The sequence below is a fragment of the Panthera pardus genome, unplaced genomic scaffold (genome assembly GCF_024362965.1).
Source record: "Panthera pardus isolate Hobbes unplaced genomic scaffold, ASM2436296v1 HiC_scaffold_13, whole genome shotgun sequence".
Lineage (NCBI taxonomy): Eukaryota > Metazoa > Chordata > Mammalia > Carnivora > Felidae > Panthera > Panthera pardus.
In genome coordinates this window covers 171,924,833-171,941,993 of record NW_026526688.1, presented here as the reverse complement: position 1 = coordinate 171,941,993, position 17,161 = coordinate 171,924,833, and the positions used below count along the sequence as shown (strand labels likewise).

General features: G+C 39.7%; 1 protein-coding gene across 1 annotated transcript in view; it reads right to left on the bottom strand.

Annotated features, from left to right (window-relative positions):
* The window catches only part of UGDH (UDP-glucose 6-dehydrogenase), a 31,306-nt gene extending 14,431 nt beyond the window's left edge, over window positions 1–16,875 (bottom strand). Inside the window, exons 1-3 of the mRNA XM_019413840.2 lie at window positions 16,588–16,875; window positions 8,113–8,281; window positions 2,919–3,020 (exon numbers count right to left, since the gene is read on the bottom strand). Of these exons, the coding sequence (XP_019269385.1) occupies window positions 2,919–3,020; window positions 8,113–8,274 (264 nt within the window). The 5' untranslated portion in view covers window positions 8,275–8,281; window positions 16,588–16,875. The remainder of the gene's footprint in view (window positions 1–2,918; window positions 3,021–8,112; window positions 8,282–16,587) is intronic.
* Window positions 16,876–17,161: the final 286 nt, after the last annotated feature.

The following is a 17,161-nucleotide window of genomic DNA, read 5'->3' as shown; positions in this document are numbered from 1 at the left end:
GAAAGAAAAATAAACCATGTGACTGGGAGTCTAGGCATTTACTTTTGGCTTAGCTATACCATGTGACCTTAGAGATATGTGGCTGCCTTTGCTTCAATTACCTCATTGGAAAATGAAGATACTATGCTCTCTCTAAAATCTAGCAAGTGGGTTTTTATAATGCTTTGGTAAAAATCAAAGCACTCTGAAAAGGCTAAAATTCTATATAGGAATAGTTTTTGAACCAGTAGTAAGTATACCAATTCTTTTCTCTTGACAAGCTTATAACCTAATGGGAGACTAAATAAAGGAAGCAAGCCAAAACAAAAACTTGAAAGTTGCGTGGCGGTGTGAAAAGCAGGAGAACGAAAGTTGTTTATATGCATGGAATGACTTAGGAAAAGCCTGAGACGTGGAAGTCAGGGTGCACCAGAGTATGGAAGAGCCAAGACAGCTAACAGGATAAGATGGAACATGCTAAAGATGAGAGAAGACCAAACAGCTTTCCCTGGCAAGGTGCTCTGGAGATGAAAACTGAAAACTGATTCATATGAAACTATTCCTACCTGGAATCTGTCTAAAAATAACATGGGGTAGGAGGCAAAGGAGAGAAGTAGCAAACAAAACAAGATCAGCCATGGTAACTGCTGACAATGGGCAAAGGGTAAATAGGGGTTCATAATATTATTATTGTCTTCATCTTTTGTATAAATTTGATATTTTCTACAATGAAAAGTATACAACAAATAAATTTTTAAAAGCTGATCCAGAGAATGATGGGAACTCAATGTGAGTTATACAGTAATAAATTACCATAATGGGTATATACAGTAACAGCTTGCAAAAATTCAGGACAGCTCAGGCTAGATCTGCAGAGGCAAGTATAAATTAGCTATCTGGCCAGACTACCCCCTAAGGTGGATTCTATTGCTTGAGAATATTCTTTCTGAATATTTTTTACAGAAAATTCCCCTACTCTCACTCGAGGCTCTAGTTATCCTAAAGTTGGACTAACATAACTTATTTTTTAAAAATATTTTTTTAATGTTTATTTATTTGAGAGAGAGGGAGGGAGCAGGGGAGGGGAAGAGAGAGAAGGAGACACAGAATCTGAAGCAGGACCCAGGCTCTGAACTGTCAGCACAGAGCCCAACACAGGGCTCAAACTCACTAACCATGAGATCATGACTTGAGCTGAAGTCGGATACTTAACTGACTAGCCACCCAGGTGCCCCAAGGATAACTTCTTAATTTTATCCAAGTACCTAGCTACTCCAAAATCTTTTCTCATTTTCTATGCCTCTACCCTAACCTTCTGTAAGCTTAAGTAGTAGATAGGTAGGCAAGTCACAGAAGGTGACACCAATTTCTCTGAAGTAATTAATGCCAAAAGAGAGATTTAATTCATAACAGTTTTACCACAGGCTTCATTACTACTTTCTTCTGGAGTTAACATACCTTAATAGTATTTCTTTTGTCTCATCAGTCATAAAACTCTTAATTCAACAACTTATAATCATTAACAATATGCATAATCAATTCGACAACATCTACCCTCTATGGACCCCATGATATTTCTTTCCCTTAGTTCATGGAGCTCAGTCAAAGCTTACAACACTGGCTTTCCCTTTATTCTCTAAGGCCCTAAAGGTCTTGAGTCATGTAACACCCTAGCTCAGCCACAAATTGGTGATTACTATACCATCAGCCACAGAATATTTGAGTAAATGGCTACCAGAACAGCAAGAAGTAAAATACTTGCTTCAAATATTACATTACCGGAGTTTACTCCTAAGCATTGATTCTATTTTTTCATTACAAAGGTACAACAGGCTAGTCGTATCATGAGCTAAGATACCTGTGGACTAGCCTGTAACCTAACCAACCCAAGCCAAGTTCCAAAAAGTTAATTAAAAATGACTTCTGGTAGGGTGCATGGCTGGCTCAATTGGTAGAGCATGCAACCCCTGATCTCAGGGTTGTTAAGTTCAAGCCCCACACTGGGTATAGAGATTACTTAAAAATAAAATCTTAGGGGGACCTGGGTGGCTCAGTCGGTTAAGCATCCAACTCTTGATTTTGGCTCAGGTCAAGATCTTACTGTTCGTGAATCAAGCCCTGCACTAATTGGACTCTGCACTGATTAGCATGGAGCCTGACTGGGATTCTTTCTCCTCTCTCTGCCCCTCCCCAGCGCACGCTCATGCGCTCTTTTTCGTTCTCAAAATAAATAAATATAAACTTAAATGCACACATTCTCTCTCTCTTTAAAATAAAAAATAATAATAAAATGACTTCTGGAACAATTATAAGTCATCTAGAAAGGAGAGTCCCATAAGTTTGCACACACACTTTACCTGGTTCTCTTTACCTCACCTCTACCAAGCAGTGGTTCAAACAAGAAATGATGACATACATACACTATTACCACATGGGCTCATACGTTACCAACACTTCCTAACTCTAGATCCCAGACTAGAACTTTCTCCAATTATTTGTTCAGTGATTGGAAGTGATGCATTTGACCAGATGATTATGGGGTATGGTGAAGTGTTGGACAAAATGACAACCTAAATTCAACTGGACTCTATACTAAGCGATGATGTGGATTAATACCAACGGATTACTATTAAAACACAATAAAACTTCTATGTAGACAATAATGCATTAAAACTCACATAGCAAGGGGCGTCTGGGTGGCTCAGTCGGTTCAGTGTCCCACTCTGGCTCAGGTTATGATCTCATGGCTTGTGGGGTTTGAGCCCGTGTTGGGCTCTGTGCAGACAGCTCAGAGCCTGGAGCCTGCTTCAGATTCTGTGTGTCTCTCTCTCTCTGCCCCTTCCCCACTCACACTCTGTCTCTCTCTCTCTCTCTCAAAAATAAATAAACATTAAAAAGAAATTTTTAAAAAACCTCACACAGCAAAAGAAAATACTTACAGAAATAAATACAAGATCAGCTTCTTTAATGGCATCATCAATATCGGTAGAAAAAAATAGATTTTTTCCTCGGCAGGATTCTACCACTTCTTTTAGCCCTGGCTAAAAAGAAAAAAGAAGGAGTTGTACACACAGTTTACCAGTCATATGAGATAATCTAAGTGTACAGAATTACATTACAACACATATTTGAACTGCACCAGTCTGCTTATATGTGAATTTTTTTTCAATGAATATAGTACCATATTGTCAATGTATTTCCTCTTATGATTTTTTTTTAATATTTATTTATTTTGAGAGAGAGAGAGAGAGTGAGCAGGGGAGGCACAGAGAGAAAGACAGAGAATCCCAAGCAGGCTCCACATTTGTCAGCGCAGAGCCCAACACAGGGACTGAACACAGGAACCATGAGATCATGACATGAGATCAGGTCATGCTGAGCCCAAAAGTCGGACATTTAACCGAATGAGCCACCCACGTGCCCCTTTTATGATTTTCTTAATAACACTTTCTTTTCTGTAGTTTACTTTAAGAATGCAGTATACAAAATAGGGTCAACGCCCCACACCCCCACAGGGTCAACTGTACATCTTTATAGGGGCTTGCACTACTAAAACTCTTCTGATTTTGGTTCACCTTCGATGAACTACTCTTCATTGCTTCTCTATGGCATTTTCTTCTCCACCTACCATCAAACATTACCGTTTTCCTGGGTTCTGTTCTTGACTAATGCTCTGTTCTCTCTACAGACTCTTCTTGGGAGAGTTCAATTACTCTGATTTCAACTACTACCTGTACATTCCTAACTTTACACTTCCAGCCCTGAATCATTTGCCTAAACTTCTGATACATATCCAACTGCCTCCTGAACATCTCTACTTGGATTTCCCAAAGCCTCTATAACTAAGTAGGACAAAACAGAACTTGCCATTTTATCTCCCACTATCCTCCGCAACATCCTGCATTCTTGAACTCAATTAGTAGCACAATCATGCACCTGTCATCCAAATTGGAAACCTGGATATTATTCTTGATTCCTTCCTCTCCTTCACCTTTCTTTAAGAAAGTATTTTTAAGGCTTTTTATTTATTTGGCTGGGGGGGGGGGGGGGACAGAGAGAGAGAGAGAGAGAGAGAGAGAGAGAGAGAGAGAGAATCCCAAGCAGGCTCCATGCCAACCCCATAAACCGTGAGATCATGATCTGAGCCAAAATCAAGAGTCAGACCTTAACCAACTGAGCCACCCACATGTCCCCTTCATCCTTCTTTTATGATCAACAATCAAGTCCTATCATTTTTCCTTCTAAATATTTCTCTAATTAGTTAGTCTCAGAGTAGATGGAGTGATGGCAGAACAACTCTCAAGGAGACTGGGTACTCAAAGGGGCATATTAAATGCTATAATTACATATTGTAGTATTTCTCTATCAGTGACCATGAGTTAAACAGTAGTCACAATTAGAGACTTCTGACCTGAAAACATAGTATTTATAATGAAAAATCAATGCCACAGATTTTTATAATTATCCTTGAAAACAAGTATTTATTTGGTCATTGGTTTTTAAATGCATTATAGGATAAAGATTTACAACAGCAAGGTGATTACAAAGGTGTTCAAGGCTGCTCTGGACATAAAAGTATTCTTTTGCCTTGTCCAAGGTAGGTAAGTATAAAGTTACAACTAGTAACAACAAATATAAGCTACTCAATAAAGCAATTCAGAGAGCATTGTGAATTCCAGTTAAACCCGCCATTTGTTTTTTCTTCTTTTATAATTCTTCCTGTTTGACATTTCACGTAACATTTTACATCTCCAATATGGCCAAGAAAATGTATAGGAATACATAATTTTACAACATAAAATAAAGAAATAAAAACAGAACAAAGGCCTAATATATCTTTAAAAATGGAAAATTGGGTCACACAATTCATTCCCCAAGTTGTTGTTGCTTTTTTTTTAAACACAACTTACAGTAATCACCTTTATTTTCTGATTTATAAATTCCTTAAGTGAGCATCTTTTAACTGATGTCTAAGAAAGCCTGAAGTCATTCACTTGCTAAGAGGAAAATCATTCTACTTGCTGAGACAATTCCTTCTAGAATTTTAAAGTAGCAGTGTCATGTTTTTAACCTCCAAAACCAGTGGATTTTGGAAAAAGATTTCATTTCTTTTGTAGGCTACACTAAATAGCACAGAACTAAAATAGCTGCTTATGGTATCATCTAATTTTCTGGAATAGACATATTAAAATGACATAAAAAAGGCACCTGGATAGCTCAGTTGGTTAAGCGTTTGATTCTTGGTTTCAGCTCAGGTCATGATCTCACAGTTTGTGAGATCGAGCCTGGTGTGGGGCTCTGCACTGACAGCACGGAGCCTGCTTAGGAATCTCTCTCTCCCTCTCTGTCTATCCCTCCCCCACGCACATGCGTGCTCTCTTTCTCTCAAAATAAATAAATGGATTTTTTAGAAAATGACATAAAAATAAAACTTAAGCCAATACAATTATGAGATTTCAAGGTTTTGAGAACTCAGACATTGCTTCTAATGAGTTTCTAATGAGCACCTCTAGCTAGACTTTCAAATCCTTTATATTCTTTGTAAAGAGATTTAAAGAAGAAAAACTTTATCTACAAAATAAAAGCACAAAAATAATAAATGCTTGTTTCTTTGTTTATAAAAGGTTATTGAGAAAAAACAAGTATGATATGGAAAAGAAATAATTTTAGATCTTAACTCTCTCAATCTAACTATATATCCCAACTGGATTCAGTGTCAATGTACAACATACTTTTTTTTTTTTTTTTAAAGAAGGCTTATGCTCAACATGGGGCTCGAACTCCTGACCTCAAGATGAGAAGTCAGATGCTCTACCAACTGAGCCAGTCAAGTGCCCCTATTTTAAATTTCAAGCACTGAAGTCTTAGGAAGAAGAGTTTCAGATTTCAATTAATATAAATAGTAACATCTACAATAAGAATCTGGCCATGAAATATGCCTGGCCAACTCATTTTTTTGTTTTCTCCAAGAAAAATGTCAAATTCCAATACATTATAGATAGCTTATATTTTTTCTAATTCAGGATACCTTTTTTTTGTTTTTAAATAAAATTTGTATTGAAGTAAAACAAAATACATAAAAATGCATATATATTAGTATAGAAAAGTATATAGCTCAATTTTCACAACTGAACACACTTGTGTAACCACTATTTATAATGAGAATTATAACATTAACTGTAAATCAGAACCTGCAGTATGCCTGTGCCCTCTTCTAGTCACTACCACTGCTCAAATTATAATCATGCTGAATTCTATAATCAGAGATTAATTTGCTTATATTTAAATTTTATGCAAATGAAATTATACAGTATGTACTACTTTGTGTCTGGCAACACAACACTTTGGGAGAAGTTAACCATATCCTTTCTTAAATTTTTTAAAGTTTATTTATTTTGTGAGAGAGGGAGAGAGCACGTGTGAGTGAGACAGGGTCAGAGAGAGATGGGAGAGAGAATCCCAAGCAGGCTCTGCACTGGCAGCACAGAGCCCAGTGCAGGGCTCGATCTCACAAACCGGGAGACAATGACCCAAGCCAAAACCAAGAGTCGGATGCTTAACTGACTGGGCCACCCAGGTACCTCAAACCATATTCCTGCATGTAGGAGTAGTTTCATTGATTTTCAGTGCAGTATAGTATTTTATTGCAGGATTATGCTATAATTTGTGTATCCATTCCAACACTGATTAACATTTAGGCTGCTTCCCATTTGGGGCTATTATGAATAGCACTGTTAATATCTGTCTTTTGGCCACACATATGTACGCATTTCTATTGGATATACACCAACAAGTGGATTTGCTGGGTCAGACTCTGCATATTTTCAGTTTTAGTAAATACTGCCAAGCAGTTTTGAAAGTGGCTATACCAGTCTACATTCTGACCAGCAATGTATAAACGTCCAATTGCTCTAAATCCTTGTTGACTCTTAATATTGTCAGTAGTAGTAATTTTAGCCATTCTGACGGGTGCCCTTTGTTTCTGAAAACTAGAGTACGCTGCTGGCAGAACTGATTACTGAATGATTGGGTACAAATATGGGTTTCAAATGATTTGCAGCCCTTTTATGGTTATCAGAATTCTAAAACTCTTATGTTTCCAAAATGTTTTTTAAAATTTTCCAAAGCCAAATATAGTAGTAATGTCATAACAGGGAAAGAAATGCTACAGCACTAAAGTACTTATAGAACTATTATGGGTAGTTCATTCGGTAGAAAAAGAAAGGGTAAAGCACAAACAGAAGGCACAATTCAGAGGTTTGCTTTTTTGTTCTAAGTGTGATTCCGATAGGATTAAATCCATGATGTTGGGTAGCTACTATTCTGTGGGTGCTTTTTCATGGATTTCTATATTTCATATGCCTATAAACCTGGTTGAGACTTCCCTTCCAAAGGACTAATACATTTAAAGACTATGGTTGATAACAATCTTACAAATAACAAAGTTTTCCTGAAGGAAAAAAGGAGAATATATTAATGTTGGGAAGAAAATGCTACCATCAAATTCTCAAATGCTTCTCTGCTGGGTTTCAAAAGCATAATATTCATGAACTCATTTTACAGTGAAATTTTAAAAAATGGGATCCACATAGCTTAATAAAATAGAAGCATATTTTCCTAACTATACACTATCTAAATTCACAGAAGTTTTGAAATTTCAATTAAACAAATTTGTGATACTAGGTACTAGATATAAAAGACATCATTTATCCACCCACGGTTTACCTAAGTACAATAACACCCAAATATAATAGACTTACATGAATTAATATTATAAACATCCACAGTTCTACCATTTTAATTTTATAGAATACCCTTTTAAAATTTTACTATTTACAATATGGTAACCATATTAACAGACAAAATGAGAAAAAAGACGAGAGAAAAAAATTACCCACATTCTCATTGCACTAATACAACCATTATTAATATTCTAATATATTTCCTCCCATTTTCCCTGGGCATACTTGACATAACTATAATTGTAATGTCCATAACACTGTGGACCTAGATTTCTCACTTAGTTTCTTATCAGCTGTAGTCATAGATTTCTACATTAATAGTAATTTATTTAACAAAAACAGTAAGAAAACAAAGAACATAAGAACAAAGAGTTGTTTAGTATGGTTTTACCTCATAAATAGGGAGAGTAGGAGAGTTCCATGCATTGATTCTTGATTCATTGACATCAACAACCGTTACCCTGATTTCAGGGCACATATGAGCAATGACACTACATGTAGGTCCTCCAACATAGCCCGCACCAATGCAACAAATCTTCTTAATTTCAAACATGATTGAACTAGAAGGAAAGCGGTAAGACTATTCTATTGAAAACAGAAAATTTAAAGAAATCACACTGCACATTTATCACACTTTATAAAAACTGTCAAGGTGACAAATATCTGGAAATATTTCCTGCATTCACACTCATTAAGCATTATTAAAACAGTGATAATACGTAACCTTCCAGTTGGATGACCTAGTTCGTTCTCGGCTGCATTAGCATCAAACATGGAAAAAAATATAACTGATATTACTGAAGTGCCACAAAGGTTATAATGATCTAATAATTAGAAATTCAAGAAGCAAAACAAAACCTTACTTAGACCTCTACTACACCAGGGGAACTTTGATTGCTGAGGGAAAATTCAAGGGTAAACACACCAATGCAATTCTCACTTAAATAAATGCTGGTTTACAAAGGTCAGCCTTATGGCAGGTTTAGACTAACATGACAGATATTAAGAAACATGACAGATAATAAGATTAGTCTGAAAGTCCAGAATTGGTTTCTGTGGTCATATTCCCTATATATTTTGGCTTCAGCAGTTTATTTTTAGGTATTTGACAATGATCTTAAACTCCATTTCAACTTTAATCAGAAACTATGAGATGGTTAAAGGAAAGTAATTCTGTAGTTACCAAAGCTGTTACACAGACTTTGATGGGTTTTCAAAAGCCATTTAGGTGAATTGATTCACACTAATCAAAATGACAAAGGTACTGATTTACATATAAGAATGTCAGTTAATTCATTATAAAGAGAACAAGAACTGTCAAACTGATCAGATTCTTAGAATTTTAGTCCTTGCCAAGACCTCTGGCATCATCTAATCTAACCCATTCACCGATTCCAAGGAGAAGGAAAATGGTAATCAGAGAACTTAAGAATTTGTTAGTATACTCCTGCATGGATCAGAGAAGGTACTATGGAAGGCTGATCTCATTATAATGATGGGCAAGTACAACCCTATCGTGAAAAAAGATACACAAACTACATAATTAAGATGATCCAACTCTCTTCAATCTAAATCTATAATCAAACAATGTTTTAATTGCTGGTTTTCTGGGTACATTTCCTTATTGGAAGAGAATAAGCTGAACAACCAATACAAGTATCCTGAATGTTTATAGCAGCACTTTCAACAACAGCCAAATTATGGAAAAAGCCTAAATGTCCCTCAACTGATGAATGGATAAAGAAATTGTGGTTTATATATACAACGGAATACTACTTGGCAATGAGAACGAATGAAATATGGCCTTTTGTAGCAACATGAATGGAACTGGAGAGTGTTATGCTAAGTGAAATAAGGCATACAGAGAAAGACAAATACCATATGTTTTCACTCTTATGTGGATCCTGAGAAACTTAACAGAAGACCCTGGGGGAGGGTAAGGGAAGGAAAAAAAAAAGGTGAGAGAGGGAGGGAGCCAAACCAGAAGAGACTCTTAAAAACTGAGAATAAACTGAGGGTTGATGGGAGGTGGGAGGGAGGGGAAAGTGGGTGATGGTCATTGAGGAGGGCACCTGTTGGGATGAGCACTGGGTGTTGTACAGAAACCAATTTGACCATAAATTTCATATATAAAAAAAAAAACCAAAAACACAAAACAATTAAAGCTGAGCTTTGCAAATTGCCAAAATATTAACTTAAAAAAAAGACACAATCTCGTTTATAAATCAATCTTCAGGGGCCATGTTTAGAAGATATCAACTCAGAGTCTATCTCTAATGACCTTTAAAAAACTTTATTTTTTAAAAAATGTTTATTTTGAGAGAGGGAGTGCACGAAGGCATGAGCAGAGGAGGGTCAGAGAGAGAGAATCCTAAGCAGGCTGCACACCTAGCATGGAGCTGGACGTGGGGCTCAGTCTATGAGATCACGAACTGAGCCAAAATCAAGAGTCGGACTCTTAACCAACTGAGCCACTTAAGTGGCCCTAAAAAACTTTAAAAAGAACAGAAATTTGGTAAAACAGTAAATATGAGCAAAACTTGGAATCTATTGATTCTACAAAAGAAAGCAATATTCTTAGTGATACACATACAAAAAACATTTTTAAATTTATTTTTTGCTTTGAATAGGTAATAAATACATATGGTTCAAATTAAATCTATATAACAAGGTATATAGTAAGAAGCCTCATGTCTACCTCATTCCTATCTACTTTGCTACCCACTACTTTGCTTCTACCAGCAACCCTTTTATTAGTTATTTGTGTCTCCTTCCAGTATTTCTTATACAGTACAAGTGAATACAAATATATATTCTAATAATCCCTTCTTGGGGCGCCTGGGTGGCTCAGTCAATTGAGAGTCTGACTTCGGCTCAGGTCATGATCTCATGGTTCGGGACACAGAATCTGAAGTAGGCTCCAGGCTCTGAGCTATCAGCACAGAGCCTGATGCAGGGCTCAAATCTACGAATGGTGAGATAATGACACAAGCCAAAGTTGGATGCCCAACCGACTGAGCCACCCAGGTGCCCCATATTTATTCATTATTTTTTAACTAGGATCCATGCCCAACGTGGGTCTTGAACTCATGACCCTGAGATCAAGAGTCACATACTCTACCAACTGAGCTAGCCAGGTGCCCCTGGTAGATTTTCTCTTTTATAACCTAAATAAATGAGAGGGGGGTGGTACCTCGGTGGCTCAGTCATTAAGTGTCTGACTCTTTATTTCGGCTCAGGTCATGATCTCATAGTTTGTGAGTTTGAGCCCTGATTTGGGCTCTGTGCTGACAGTGCAGAGGCTGCTTGGGATTCTCTCTCCCTCTCTCCCTCTCTCTGCCCCTCCCTCCCTCACTCACTCTCTCCCTCTTTCACAAATAAACTGCTACCATACTATGTATACTGGTTTTTCAAAAAATAATCTAAATAAATGAGTTAAGAGTTCCCTACTATCACCTGTGAAGTCACACACACATGATATTCCTATTAAACTTTCATGGTTCCAAAACTCACCCCAAGAAAAATACTAAGCCTGACAAGATTTACTTCTGGCAACCATTCATCTTTCATTTCTTCACCCTTCTTCTACTCTTCAGTTCTGCCTTTTACTACTCTCCAGGCCTCAAGTGCCCTGTACACAAGGAGACAGAGAAATTGCTAGGAGGAAAAGACTGCACTGGGACTGCCAAGTGGCTAAAGGTTAGGGGAATGTTCTGAAAAGCTCTCACCTGTGGGACAGCCGAGCCTGGAACAGGCTTACCAAAGATGTGTCTCTGGCATTCACTGCCACTGTCTGTATCCCTACAGTAGAAACGGCTTGGCATCCAGTTTCAGAAATATTGCTTCAACTTGCTTCAGGCCTAGTCCCTTGTTCTCCTTCATGAAAAATTCATATTCCCAATATAAGGGTCTACCGTGTGGGCACAGCAGAGAATCTGGCCACAGACACAGGTCCTGACATTCAAGAATTTAACAATTTATTTAGGGAAAAATTCAATTGAAAAACATTTATTAAACACCTTTCTATGTTACAGCCACTATTGTTCTATGTACTGTGGATACACTAGTGAACAGGACAGGTACAGTTCCTACTCTTACATAGTTATATTCTATAAAACAAAATAATGGCAGTTGTGATAATTCCATATAAAGGCAATAAACTGGTAGGCGAGAGACAGAGACACTATCTATGGGGAAAGAACTACTTTAGATAGGGTAAGTTAAAGAAGGACTTTAGAAGATGACTTTTTTTTTAAGGTTTATTTGTTTTTTGTTTTTTTAAATTTTTTTTTAACGTTTATTTATTTTTGAGACAGAGAGAGACAGAGCATGAACGGGGGAGGGGCAGAGAGAGAGGGAGACACAGAATCTGAAGCAGGCTCCAGGCTCCGAGCCATCAGCCCAGAGCCCGACGCGGGACTCGAACTCGCGGACCACGAGATCGTGACCTGAGCTGAAGTCGGACGCTTAACCGACTGAGCCACCCAGGCGCCCCAAGGTTTATTTGTTTTTGAGAGACAGCATGTGCAATTGGAGGAGGGGTGGGGTGGGGACAGAGGATCTGAAGTGGGCTTTGTGCCGACCCCTATATAGGCCTCAAACCCAGGAACGGTGAGATCATGACCTCAGCTGAAGTCAGATGCTCAACCAACTGAGCCACCCAACTGCCCTTTTTTAATTTTGTTTTATTAATTTTTTAATGTGAGAAGGTGACTCTTAAGCTGACTTAAAAGATGAAAAGGAGTTAATAGCACCCAAGTAACATACAAGGCAGTATAATCAATTAAATGACAAAATGAATGCTAAAGTCCAAAGCAGGGGAGGCGCGCGGGGGAGAATCAAAATAAGAAGGTATCTACATCAGGGAAATGCAGAATCTAAGCTTGGCCTAAAGAGTAAGTAGGATATAGTGGGCACCAGGATGGCTCAGTCATTAAGTATCTGACTCTTTATTTTGGCTCAGGTCATGATCTCACAGTTTGTGAGTTCAAGCCCTGATCTGGGCTCTGTGCTGACAATGGAGTTAGTTGGCTTGGGTTTCTGTCTCCCTCTCTCTCTACGCCTACTCACACTCATGTCTGTGTGGGGGGGGAGGGTGTGTGTGTGTGTGTGTGTGTGTGCGTGTCCTCTCTCTCTCTCTCTCTCAAAAATGGATAAACATTTAAAAAACATTAAAAAACAAAAAAAAAGACAGGGGTACCTGGGTAGCTCAGTCAGTTGGGCGTCTGGCTCTTGATTTCATGATCTCATGATCTTGATTTCATGATCTCATGGTTCATGAGTTCCAGCCCCACATCAGGCTCTGTGCTGATAGTGTAGAGCCTGCTTGGGATTCTCTCTCCCTCTCTCTGTCCCTCCCCTGCTTCCTCTCTCTCTCTCTCTCAACATAAATAAATAAAAACTTAAAAAAAAAAAAGAGTAAGTAGGATATAGAAAGAAATGGGAAGTGGGGGAGGGCATTCCAGATGAAAAAAAAAAAGGAATAAATAAGGACTCATATACAGAAAGGAGTCCAGAGAAGTGAGATCTGCCTAGCTGGATAAAAATATGGGTATTAAGAAGTGGTAAGAGGTAATAACTGTCTCTTTAATTTTATTTATTTTTTATTATTTATTTTAGAGAGAGAAGCATGCACTGAGCAGGGCAGGGGCAGATAGGGAGGGAGACAGAGGATCCCAAGTGGGCTCTGTGCTGACAGCAAAGAGCCAGATGCATGGCTCGAACTCATGAACCGTGAGATCACAACCTGAGCCAAAGTCAGATGCTTAACTGACTGAGCCATCCAGGCTCCGTAATTTTTTTTATCTTTAAGTAATCTCTACATTCAACGTGGGCTTGAATTTACAACCCTGAGATCAAGAGTTGCGTGCTCTACCAACTAAGACAGCCAGGTCCCCAGAGGTAATAACTGTCTCATAGGGTAGAAATGAAAGTGGGTCTCGAGTGCCCCTTTCAGGGAAGCATGTCCATGACATTAAGGAGACTATAATTTAACAAGTTAAAGTAACATAGTTGAAAGTAGCCATGACAATCAATGGCATTAGTGCAGCTAAAATCTAATAAATTCCACTGAAGGAAAATAAAAAGGAGGATCAGCCTGTAGCCTGGAAAGAGGGAGTTAAGAACAAGAATGACGTGGTGTTTATTTCAACACTGTCTAGAGAAGAATGACACAGAATCTGGAAGTCAGAAGTGTTCTGGTTGCACAGAGGTGGGGCAAGAATAGGCTTTCCCAATGCCTGGATGGAATGTTCTCCTTAGATTCTTGGCTCTGATTCCACTCTCCCTTATGAATTCAGATTCCCAGGATAACACTAGCAAGGGATGACCCAGATTTGAGACATAAGAATTCCAGGCACTGTAATAAAATTTCCCCACTCTAATACCAAAGTTTCATTCTAGTGTATCCATTAGTCTTTTATGAGTTTAATCATTGTAAGTTAACATCTAAAGCCTCATTAACTCTGGGTCCATGGAGGAAAAAATAAATCTACCTTCCAGATTTGCAAGGCAGAAGATCAAGTTCTGAACTGTGATGAACCTAAAGAACTATCACACTGTAACTCCCTTACTGAACAGCTAGCCAGCCTCTCTAATCACAACCGGTATATCTAGAATACACAAAAAGAATTTCAAAATATTTTTGGACCAGAGGATGTTTTGGGGTTACCATTTAATCCCATAGCCAACAGGTTATTAGGGCATCCTATGCCCTCAATCTCAACCAGAACAGGCTCTGTTAACATTATTATATAAACCTAGATTGAATGTCTACATGATGCAACTCTTGGGTTCAAGGAGCTCACAGTTTAATAACACGCTCCTAGGCTAACAGTTCCTATCTGCTGCTGTTACCTCAGCACTTAGAACAGTAGGCTCTCAATAAATACTAACTGAATGAATGAGTAGCTCTCCATGAGAGCCTGTCTGAGATGAAGACTGTTAGCTGAATAGCTTTAGCTCAGATGGTTAATCATTGTATCTTTGCTGAAATTGTCCAGAATTCTATCATCCTCTTTTTTATGTAGAATTTCATGCCTTTCCAGAGTTACTTCTTATCCACCTTGATTGCCAGGCTGTATTCACCATGCCTTACATACAGCAGCTGGGGTAAACTATTGATGGGCCTATATTATAGAACTACATGTGTTTTGGGTAACCCTGCATTGCTATTTCATATGAAGCATGGCTTGTAGATGACAATGGGGAAATTACTAAAGAAGCTAGATGTAGAATCTGTGCAAGTCTCCATTAATGGTCACTTGAAAGTTTTAATAAAATCTTCAATAAACTTTATTATGGAGCTTGATACAGTGTTAGTGATATACTGTGGCTGACACAGATGTCTTCTGATTCCATATTCCATTTCTACTTTTGTGTACTTTCTGACCTTCTATTGTGCTGTCAGGGAAATGGGAATGTTTGCTTACTGAATGTATCAATTTGAAATGAGCTTTTACCTCTGTATTTTGGGAAAATCTCAATAAACTAGGCTGTTCCAAAACTACTCTTCACCTAAAATTTTATCAATTCAGATCAATACTTCAACCTAGAAGATGTGGCTAACAAATATCGAAGGTCCTATTACAATCTAAGCTGAATATAATCGCTTCAGTATACCCTGCATAATTATCCAGTAGCTAAGGCAATGGACGTTATAGTTGGATACATCAACTTCACACACACACACACACACACACACACACACACACACACACATCAACCTTAGTCATTTCCAAAAATTAAGTACTAACAGATGCCTGACCCAAGAAAAATATTTCTTCAGTGAGAAAGGCAATGTTAACATTGTATTTAAAGGGCATCATATAAAGCTATGAAAGTAATAAGAGGGAAGATGAAGTATGCTCATTAGTCACAGATTTTATGTCCCAGAAAGGAGTACAGCAATGGGAGAAGAAATGAGATCCTTTCAATCAGGACTGTCTACCACTTACCTTAAACTAGATGCTGGGTACTAACAAGCACATCTCAGAACAGACAGTAAGCTCTTTCATTTCCAGAACCTCCCTGAAGAAACAGACCAGACTACTGTTCTCCATTTCTTAGGGGGTTTGAAGAAACTCAAAGACTCACTGTGTCTTTGAGGGCAGTCAATGGACAGCTACTCCTCTGTATATCCGTGAAAAGCTCCCTAGCAGTGAATCCCTCCTTTCTATATACCAGAATATTCAAGCCTAGTCAGCTATCTTCCTATATATAAGTATGATTTTTCAAGGTCTCACAAAAACATTATCTCCTGAAGCACCCAAGGAGGCCTTCCCCGACATGAAATAAAGCAACTATACGGTGTGGCTGCCAACAATGGATTCCAGGACAGCCCATGCAGATGTCACGATAGAATGTCTATCGTGGGATAGATAGGATTTCGCCCTCAAAAGGGCTTTCTAGCTTCGTTTTCGTTGTAGTTTCTTAAGGCTAGTGACAGAAGGAAAGCAAGCAGCTCCCCAGGTGAACAGACTAAACACAAACAAAAGACTATGACTCTGAGATCAAAATGGGGTCCCTAACCAGAGGACGACTTCCTTAGGTGGACGTTTGGCTTTCTGGGGAAATCTCATTTGTTTCAAGCCAGAAAGTGAGGAAAAGCAGAAAGAGAAGCGGCTGGAAGACTCGCGAGTGTAGAATAAAAAGCTCAAGCTATTCCATCCTCAGGGCAGAGGACCAAAAGGCGATTCCCACCCTGAGCCCAAAGGAGACCAGGGTCGTTGAGACTGGGGAGCCCTGGACCGAGCGCACAGCGCGACCAAGAGCAGCGCGCACTCCCCCGCCCCGCTCCCTGCACATCCCGCCGGGACCCGGGACTTTCCCGACGGGGCGGCGGGGCGAGCCCGGGCAAGGCGCTTACCCACTTCCAGACACCAAGCGCAGCGGCCCCTCCTATCCCGACGGCTCGGACAGCTCCTCGCTACCCGCCGCGCTGCCGCAGCTTCTTCACTCTCGCTCTGCTCCGCCTGACCTCCCCTCACCGCACGCCCCTCCCTCAGGCTGCCAAGCACTGCACCCAGAGTCCCGGGCCGAACCCGTATTTAAAAGCTTCTGCCCGAGAAGGCGGAGGCTTCATTCCCCCGCAGTCAGGCCCTCCCGGACTCTGCACTCCACCGCATCCCTGCTCCTCCTCCCGCCACACTAGGCCCCGGGGCCCGCCCCTATTTCCTGCGGGCCCCAGGGGCGGGGAGACGGGGAGGGGCTAGTCGTAGCTAGGAGGGGAGGCTCCGCCCCCAGCCAAACCTGGGCGAATCCGCTCGGGCCAGCTCAGCTGTCCCGCCCCTACCGCGAGCGGCACTGGGCGGAGCTGCGTGCGCGTCAAGGCCGCTGAGGCCCGTGGGCTGCGGCTCCAGGTACCGCCGGGCCGGGCGCTAGTGTGCCAGGCCGGCTTCGCTTTCTGTGTCCTCGTCCCCGCTGACGGCCGGCGCTGAGGT